The following is a 10534-nucleotide window of genomic DNA, read 5'->3' as shown; positions in this document are numbered from 1 at the left end:
GTGAATTTGCACTATCTCAGGAAGCTTTCATGTAAATTTCAGCTTTTCTGGCCCAGTGGTTCTTGAGAGGAAGATTTTTAAATGACCCCACCCTATTTTTGCATTTTTGTGATTACCTCCACTTCGAAAGGAACATGGCCCTTCATTTAAACAAACTTAAAAGCCCTTCACCCAAGAATGATTTGTGGCAAGTTTGGTTGAAATTGGCCCAGTGGTTCTTGAGAAGAAGTCGAAAATATGAAAAGTTTACAGACGGACGACGGACAAAATGTGATCAGAAAAGCTCACTTGAGCCTTCGGCTCAGGTGAGCTAATAGAAATAGTACACGTTTTGTAGGGTAACATACGAAATTGTCACTCAGCGAAAATACCATTGTTGACTAAGGCGAAGTTTTTCGTGGGGTGACAATTTTACATATTACCCTACAAAACATGTACTTTTCATATTGTTGCAATATGAATTATAACAGACAATTAGATCCACATCATATTCGCACATAATTTTATAGTTAACAATTCTTATACTGTTACATGAACCCGTCGCCATGCATTGTTAAATGTTGCTATGTACTGTTACCTGTATGGTATAGTTTATGTATGGAGTGGGGTGATATTACTTTTAAACATATGTTTCTAAACCACACTCGTCTAATTTTGATTAAGTATACACCATACATCGATCTGATAGCATTATTTGATTTACTTTATATTCCAGTCTAACACCTGAGGACCGGGGTTATATAATTTACAATGGTTGTCATCCTCTACCCCAATAATAGCTTTTAAAGTATTCATCGTGTTCTTTTAAAGATATCCAAAAGTGTATTTGCGACAGCAAACTCTTTATTGCACACCATATCTTTCATCCTCCTCTGACCAAGTTGGGTAGAAATGCGGACAATATTGGACAGACATTTGCAATAGGCCACTTGTGTCCAAGATAGAAAACAAATGAAGAACATAACTAGATAAATTGTAAAATATTTTAATGACTAGATTGGTCCCCCTAAGACAATTAGTTGTGAATTGTTTTGAACATATTTTATTGATGAAATCAAAAGGATTGGGAACAAGTTCTGACAACTTACAAGTCCCTCTCCTAAAATATTACAATATGTCATGCAAGGTAATAATTAACAGGTATAATGTACAATGATTAAACAAATCTACAAGTTTCTTCTATAAATTTATGAACAACTGAAAAATAGTTATATTAGTTTGCAGAGGTAAATTGACATCACCGCATAATAGCAATTTTGTATCAATATTAACCAAGTCAAGCATGAAAAGGCGATTAAAAAGTTGTGAATGTGAATTGGTCCTCTGTCCTCCATTACGTTAACATTTCCCTTGCTTGGCAATAGTCACACCCCTGAAGAAAATATAAATACAAGTGTGTTAGTTATATCCAAAATGTATATACATGTACAACAACCTCGGTTGTATGATCATGATGAAAAAACAATGACTTATACTTCCGGTTATGTGGTCTAATAAAATATAGATAGGTAGCGTTGTATTAAAAAGACACAACAACATTGTAACAATGTTTTAGTTTTGAAAATAAAATTACGTTGAATTGTGATGGTAAAATTAATATTGACATTTATAACATTGATAGTAGGTAAAATTTATGTTGAATAGTGGTTGTTGAGGCCGTTAAAATATGACACATACTCGCATCTAGCTTTGCAAGCATTAGGGTAAGTTTTCCTATCTTTTCCACACACTGGGGTGTAATCCAACGTACAGATGCAAGGGCACTTTCCCTGGGAAACGACTTTCACTTCACTGTTAGAAATGAAATATGAGCAAATCAACTTGTACATCTTACCTTCACAAAGTAGTACATTACAAAACTATTAAAGTAAAAGAAAAACAAACGCATACATCATTCACCCATGAAGAACCAGATCTTCAATGTTAATAGTTTAACAACAGTGTAATATCAACAAGAAGCATGACACATACTCGCATTTAGCTGAACACGCATTAGGGTAAGTTTTCCCATCTTCTCCACACACTGGGGTGTAATCCAACGTACAGATGCAAGGGCACTTTCCTTCGGAGGCTACTTTAACTTCACTGTACAAAATGAAATTAAACTCCTTTTTAAACAAGAGATCTACAAACCTTATCGGTCACCTGAATATGAGTGAAAAGTTGCACTACTCCCAAGAAATTGTTTTTGATCTGAATATCAAAGCTAAATTCTAATGTTCAGCAATAGTAAAAACCAAGATGTGTTCTTCAAACTTTAATGTCCTCAAAAGTGCGTGCACTTATGAAAGACTTTACATAAAACCAAGATGTGTTCTTCAAACTTTAATGTCCTCAAAAGTGCGTGCACTTATGAAAGACTTTACATAATATAATATGTGTATTAACATTTAAAGATATGACTAATCTGGACCCATCCTAGAGTCAAAACCCTGAGTTGTGAAATTTCTCCATTTTGTGTACATCCTTTTCTGCTATTCCTACGTATGCATTTAGATTTTATACAGTATCAGCAAACTCAAAGAAGTCCTTCAAATTGTTATTGTAATTTTGACACCACCCTGAAACCAAACCCTTGCCCCTAGGATCATGGAATTTACAATTTTGGTAAAGGACTGCCTGCTCTTTCTAAATATCCATTTAGTTTCAATTTAGTATCAATAGCACCAAAGAAGATGTTATTTAAGTGTTTTACACAAAGACACTATATAGTAAGTTTGACCCCGCCCTGGGGTCAGAACCCGCATGACTGAACATACCTAAAAAGGTATTCGAAATGAAAACTTTCAAATTCTAGAATAATCCATTCATTATTACCAAGTAGAAATTGATTTCTGTCTAATTCGTTCCTCAAACGAAAGAAATCACATTTGTTATCGCACGACGCACAACGGACGACGACAACCAATTGCAATAGTTACTCAGGTGACCTAAAACGATTTATACGATGAAGAATTGAAATTCTGTGGCATTAAATCTAGTTGTACTCACTCGCAGTTGGCGGTACACTCATTAGGGTAAGTCTTGCCGTCAACACCACACACGGGTCTATAAATGTACGGACAGGCGCATGGGCATTTCCCTTGGGATGCAACCTCTACATTTCTATGCAAGAAAAAAGAACATTGCTCGTAAACTTACCAGCTACATTAAACAGCTGATGGACAAGACGTGGTAAATCACTTACTCGCAATCAGCAGCGCACTTATTACTGTAGGTTTTCCCGTTAACCCCACAGACAGGTCTGTAAATACGGGGGCAGGGACAAACTTTAGCACATTCTCCCTTAGAAGCAATTTTAACATTCCTGTACAAAAACAACAAACAAACACGTTATGAATTTCTCATGCGACCCTGAGGACACATCAGTTTAAAAAAAAAAATGAAATTTACGATCCTATAATTTCGTGTCAATTAAATACATGCACGTGTATATTCTCCAGTTATTGGGATAAGTTAAGAAACTGGTTTGGTGGTTGTAGACTACTTTCACGTTTAAAAAGAACTTGCGCTGCTTGGGCACCGCAAGCGTTTCCATAGGTTACCCCATCCACGCCGCACACTGGTCTGTAGTCTGCCGTGCACAGTATCGGTGGCGGGCATTCGCCATTATTTAACACCCGAACACCCCTATGAAAAAGAGCATTGTATGTTCAGGGTAACAATTACAATTCAATTTGAGGAGTAAGAGTAAACTTGTTAAGACTTACTTGCAGTTGGCAGTACACCTATTTCCGTAAGTTCTGCCGTCAGTGCCACACACGGGACTGTACATTCTGTTGCATTTACAACACGATAAAGAATCCTCCGCAGCCTTAGCACCTCTGAAAATGCAAATGATGATAAATCCATACATGTTAAATTTTTCCCTCGGGTCATAGTAGGGTGCAAATTTTTTTTATATATAGGGGATATTTTTTTAAGAAAGGAGATGGTCAAGAGTAACTAGACTACAAATGGTCATTACATGAATATCATTCAAATTTGTACATGTACTATACAACTCCGGGACAGGAGCCATGAAACTCTAACACTCACTTTTGATCTAAGTGTTACCCTTGCTTCTCTTAAGAGGCGATTAAATGAGATGGTCCTTCGGATGAGACCGAATAAACCGAGGCCCCATGTCACAGCAGGTGTGGCACGAGAAATATCGGTCCCTGCTCAAAGACCGTAAGCGTCGAGCATAGGCCTAAATTTTGCAGCCATTCACCGACAGTGATGAGGTCTCCATATGAATGAAAAATTCTCGAGTGCAGGAGTGTGAGTTTTCTGTTTTCAGAGGAAATCCTCTGATTTGGGTCAATTTTCGAAAAAATGAAACACTGAGTTTGATCTAAATTGACAGAAAATGGTATTTTTCCATATAGAGAGGGGTGTTTGTCTCCCTTTCTGACCAGTTTTCCTCCGATTTCTACGGAATTCAGTCACAGCCCTGCGACTAGGACGTTAAACACTGTACAATCAACCAACCAACCTTTAGGAAAGAAACATAAAGCGAAAAAAGGTGAGACTTCGATCAAAAGTGAGGTGGCCTAAGTTTATGGTCCCAGCGACAGGTCATACGCATACATGTATGTTCGAAAATTATTATATCCAACCATGAGGTAAAATTATTATAACACTTGTCACATAGAATTACTCACGCGCATTCCATTAAGCATGCGTTATTGTACGTAAACCCGTCATTTCCACAGACCGGACGAAGGATCTTGGGACATGGACAAAGGGGAGGACTTCTAGCCAGAGCGACCTCTAGCGTCACCAAACACAGCAACAAAACGGAAACAATCTGCATAGTGTGGATCTATACAAAATAAGACTATTTCAATATCGTTATAGATAAATTTCAATCGGGGAAAAGGTCTTGTTAACTGCTGTTTGCAAATGAGACATCCAGAATGTAGCCATATTACTTGCAACAAATGTACTAGCTGCTGGTAATGTTCGAATCGTCAAATTATATTGTAAATATTTGATAAACGTAATGGTATAAATGTTCTTACTTTCACAATGTCTTGGGACAATTACACACAGGCAAAGGTAAAACTCATGTCAATTTGATGTTGAAAAATCTCCATTTATTCATAATTTACAGTGAAGAACCCGTCAAGAATTTCCAAGATGTCAACAGAAAGAGCAAATACATTATCCACAGATTGAGATATTAAACTAAAGTTTACTGGTATTTTTATCCCTTATCCTTTTTGCAGCCTGTATCCAACACTGAGAATCAATTAATAAGTACATGTAATCAATTGAAAGTAATCAACAAGTCTGCACTGACTTGAAATCAGGGTAACAGAAATGGATATTTCGTTATCTATAAATGAAGGAAACTTCAATGAAAACGAAATCTGATTTTTAAGAAACACCCTCTATCGAGCATTTAGTCACTTTATCACAAAAGGTTCAGCATTATCAGGATTCTACATCGAACGGGATCTTTAGTTCCTCATTTTACATTATTATTATCAATTATCCTAAGATTTTTTTAAATAAAAAAAAAAACGACTAAAAGGATGCTAATTAAGTAATGAGCAATTTACAGCCTCAATAAGGATAGGGGGTTAGTCTCCATGCATAAACAAGTTCAAATTTTTACTGACATGTTAGCGAAATTTACATATATACTGAAGCGAGTTTTATACTTACTTTTTTTTTTATTATGAATACTCTAGTATTCCACGTCAGATGCGCTGCGTGTGCTGTGTGTAGAAACTGCTTTTGTTTTTACTTTATATAGCAGTTTAACGCATCTAAATAGATTGATATCATCTGATATAACATGTGTTTACCAATTTCATGATCATTGACATATCATTCGCAATCTGAAACCCTATGCCCCGGGGTAACACGGACAGCTGGGATCAGTTCATTAATTTGAAAATACAATCTCATATATGTTAATTGTATGATAATTTTTCTTAATTATTCTGAAATTGTTTACAATCAGCAAATTAAAGTTGTGGTTGCCAATTGCTCACTACTTTGTATCCTTTTAGTTGGTTTTTGCATGTGGGTGGGGGGGGGGGGGGGCTGAATTAAGATATTCATTGTATAACGACCATATTTCGTATCTAGTAAATGGATGGCGGGATTTTTGTAATCATGCTATCTTTAAAGATGGTAAATAGTATATTCAACAGAATAATTTAAAAGCAAAATTAAGGTACATGTAAATCAGAACATGCAAGGTGTGCAGCCGACATCTGTTGTAGTGCCTCGGGAATGTCCAGTCGGTGTCACAGGTTTGTGATTCGTGTCAGAGATATTTGGACAAGACCAACATTATTATCATATTTAGATGAATAATTAAAACGGATAGGAGGTTATTCACCGTGTACAAACAAGTTCAAAATTTGTACCGACATGTTAGCGAAATTTGTTTAGATGGCCCGCACTATTTCTCTGATAAACTTTTAAAGATAATTTGCATGTAAAGATAGGTCCACTGGCAGGTCTAGTGGAGACTACGGAGGTTGCTCTCCTCCCTTTTCCTGAATCATTTTGGTCTCTTTCGCCATTTTAGGGTATACAGTCCCTGTTTGGCAGGAAAAAAAATACCATCTTGGGTCACACCCCTATGAAAATGATTTGGATCCGCCACTGTTTGATAAAGGAACATTCTCGGAATTCCAAACGAACATGTTTTCGAGAGGAAGAAAAAGAGCTATTGTAGAAAAATGTTGGAAAACAATAAATACAGCAGGTCTATATAAATGCTTGATTAAAGGTAAGGTGGGGAAAGGGTGTTTGGATCGTATTTTCATGTTTTTTTCCACAATCTTAAGACTATTTAAACAAAAAGAAACTGAGTATTTCCAGCACACAAACAACACAGAAAACTTCTAATGGACGAAAATAACAGACCTAGGGCTATGTACTGGTGTAGGAAGAGAAGTCAATTGCAACCTTAAATACCGGTGACCGGTAGGAAATCGATCAATGGTATTAGTTCTGCTAGCCTGACAAAAATCAAAAGAAAAACGAAGCTTTTTTAAAATCTTGTGCACCAATATTTTCCGAAGTTTACTTTCATTGACCTTGACCAAAATGAACTAAACTTTGTATGCAAAGTACCAATTCTGAAAAGTTAGACAAACGTTGTAAAGGAAAGGTAACTTACGTCTTGTCCAGGATAAATTTTGAAATTTTAATCCAGTGACCTTTCATTTGTAACCTGAAAACTGGTAAGAATTAAGGATTTTATATAACGTATCATTCTAACAATTCTGACAAAATTTGAATGACAAAAGTAGCTTACATTCTACACATACAACTATCTAAATTTCCTTTTCATTCATCGTGATCTTTCAACTTGACGTTGGAAATCAATGTCGTAAGCAACGTATTATTCCAGTTGGTCAGCAAAATGTAGAAATATATGAATTTTCGTTCCAGCGATTTTGACATTTTCACCTGGAAAAGCAATAGAAAGCAAAGACTTGATACATTTTTCTGCTCTTAAAGATTAGGCGTGATTCTCAGAATTTTCTCTATACTTTGTTTCTAGTCATGTACACAATATACTTATGCATGTATATTACATCACCCTCCATGCATTACAGGGAATACTGCACTGTAATATTATGGGATATATGAAAATAAAGTGAATATGGTAACCAATACCATATTCATTCTATTTTCACATCTGATGACACAAAAAAAAAAAAACCCGCTTGAATTTTGCCGACTATCCGTCGTAGTTATTAGTCGCCGACTACTTATTAACATTTACTCTTTAATCCTGTGATAAAATATATTAGAGAGTTTTGAAGTCTATTTACTTATAAGTACAAAGACCGAATCACTATAAATCTCTTAGGCGTATGAACACTGTCGAGCATGTCGTCTGCATCTAGCATCTCGGCCCACAGGAAACGGTGATTTTGCAAAAATAATAGTAGGGGTATATACCATACCACTAACTAATAAAATTATTAGGACCCCTTATGAGGGGATGGTATGGTATAGACCCCTGCTATTATTATTACAGACACACTTACCAGTTTCTGTGCTCGGCCGCACGTGTGCAAAATGAAAACAAAGCTTTGTTGTCCATTCCCGTCTCAGGTGCCAGATAAATTAATGTCGCCAAACAAACGCAAGAAATTAATCCAAATGCGGGATTTTTTAACAACATTCTTCTTTCAGTAATTGTACTTTCAATTTCTTGAAGTGACAACATGGCCAACTAGCGCCTATAGTGACTATACCTATGCTGTATACAGTTAGATAGAATTGAAAAGATATGAACTGCATGTTTAAACCCAGTTCAGATTGCACAACTTTGTTAATAAGTTAATGTTTATGATATTTAATTGAAAGAAAGGTGAGGATAACGAACAGTGATTAATCATAACTCCTATAAGCAATACAAAATAGATTGTTTGGCAAACACGGACCACTGGACACACCAAAGGTGGGATCAGGTGCCTAGGAGGAGTAAACATCCCTTGTTGACCGGTCACACCCGCCGTGAGCCCTATATCCTGATCAGGTAAACGGAGTTATCCATAGTCAACATCGGTGTGCCAGGAACGGTCTAGCAATCGGTATAAAACACGTCAGACAACATTTGACCCATTGATAGATTGTATTGGCAAACTAGATCGTTATAACGACCATAGAATTTGCGAAATGCTGGCTTTAATCGAGACCGTTGAAACCTCTGTAACATCAACTTGTTTGTCAGTAGCTTGCCTTGATTTAAAAACTGACCATACGCGAATCAGTTGAGAGATGTAAACACCATATGCAGGTGGTAATAGAATATTGCTACATAAATATGGGAAGTTGACGATGGAGAAGCTGAAATCATCCCGATTGTCATACAGATGAGTTGTCAGTTGGCCGTTAATGTCTATTTTCAATACAATATCTAAGGACTAGTATGAAGCAAAAGTGGACGACTCTGTGGTGTCTTTTATTTCGAGTTTACTGGGATATATCGAATCAACGTGTGAATGAAAGTTATTGTTAATAGACAAAATGCCGTCAATATATCTAAATGTCGAATTGAATTGAAAATCAATTCAAGAATTGGACAATTATATTTTCTCAGCATTGCGCACTCTTTTCTTTTACGTTATGACACCACACTTGCTTTCCATGGCTGTTGCGTTAATCGCTACGTACTTAAAGAATTAGACGAGAATTTTAAGATATAAATGAAAAATGCACACGTTAAAAATGGTTTCAAAAATGTAAATACAAGCAATCAATTATTATTTTTGAAAGATGTAGTCTCATAACTGCAACGGTGTACGTCAAACAAATTTCCATAACACGCTAACACGCGTTACTCAATTTGTATGCACACACCGTTGCAATTATGAAACTACATCTTTCAAAAAATAATAATTCATTGCTTAGATATTTTGAAACTAATTTCATAACGCATATCTATCGCATAATATAATAATAACTACATTGTGCAAACTTCTACTTCACAAATCTTTACGAAATTGATTTAATTATCATGTGATATACCCCGGTATCAAGCCCAGGGAAAAACAGAGATTAAAACTCTCAAGTGTTTGGACCAAAAAGCCCCGAAGACTGGGCATAGTATATTAATGCAAGTCATAATTTTATAAATAATCATTCTATTAGAAAAAATAAGAAAAACTTGTGTTAACTGCTCAAAAGGCGGCTAGGAAATGACCTCCTGAGACCCACAATCGAACACTCTGTACCACAAGGAATTTCATTGGCTATTATCTTCCAATGAATAATATACTTTATTATATAGCTAATAAATAGTCTATTATAAAATCTGCATAAGATCTAGAGAATGTTAGCGTTCAATATCCTGAGAATTTATTGAACGTCAATTTGGCATTGCTTAAATTGTGTGCGCCCGATATATTCCGAGTATGAGCGTTCAATATTGACCTTACTGTAATGACGTAAACGAGCTAAATGACGGGTTTAATATTGAACAGTTAAGAAATGCATGCTGATATTGCACACTTTCACCTTGGATGCCAATATTGATTAATTCTTGTCTATTTTGAGTGAAAAGGGATATAATTTAACAACTAAATACTTTAGGTATATAATAAAAGGGTTATTGCCTCGTGCATTTTTACAGTCAACTCGTGCCAATATTCACCAACATAAGTTCAATAACCCTATAATACACCACATGAATAAAAACCCGTTGATACAATATTTTCCTGCTATACTTCGAAATGCGAAAAAAATATTGATTATTGCTCATTACTTTTGTAATATAAGAAAAGAGCAGTAAATATAGCCTCTAGTAGCACGAGAAAAGATATCCGATTTCTAAGATGCAAAATTCATGAATTGGTAACTACTCCTATCTATACACATGATCCCCAACCAATGAAACGTGTTGTTTTATCCTCAGTGCTCAGAAAAGTACGTAAGGTGTGTTCAATAAATAGGGAGGAATGCTTGTGTCGTGGAACACGCTGCACGGCCATAATTTCATTTAATTAATAAATAATAATTAGTATGTATACATGTACTTTTTATTTACACCATATATTGACGTTTGGAA

At 35.7% G+C, this 10534-nt stretch overlaps 1 protein-coding gene across 2 annotated transcripts; it reads right to left on the bottom strand.

Moving 5' to 3' along the window:
• Window positions 1–971: 971 nt before the first annotated feature.
• On the bottom strand, window positions 972–5709 carry LOC125664850 (serine protease inhibitor dipetalogastin-like). Of its 2 annotated transcripts, XM_056160761.1 has the most exons (9): window positions 5656–5709; window positions 4647–4807; window positions 3711–3824; window positions 3511–3630; window positions 3188–3307; window positions 2992–3105; window positions 1972–2085; window positions 1678–1791; window positions 972–1372 (listed from the first exon to the last, which is right to left on the bottom strand). In XM_056160761.1, the coding sequence occupies exons 2-9, from the start codon at window positions 4796–4798 to the stop codon at window positions 1339–1341; spliced, it is 882 nt and encodes a 293-aa protein (XP_056016736.1). In that variant the 5' UTR covers window positions 4799–4807; window positions 5656–5709; the 3' UTR covers window positions 972–1338. The 2 variants fall into 2 exon arrangements, with proteins under 2 accessions (XP_056016736.1, XP_056016739.1); XM_056160764.1 differs by lacking the exon at window positions 3188–3307 and having other exon boundaries at window positions 5656–5704.
• Between the last annotated feature and the right edge of the window lie 4825 nt (window positions 5710–10534).

Source organism: Ostrea edulis, chromosome 1 (assembly GCF_947568905.1).
Source record: "Ostrea edulis chromosome 1, xbOstEdul1.1, whole genome shotgun sequence".
Classification (NCBI taxonomy): Eukaryota; Metazoa; Mollusca; class Bivalvia; order Ostreida; family Ostreidae; genus Ostrea; species Ostrea edulis.
Note: the sequence above shows the minus strand (reverse complement) of the source record. Positions and strands in the feature narration are given on the sequence as shown.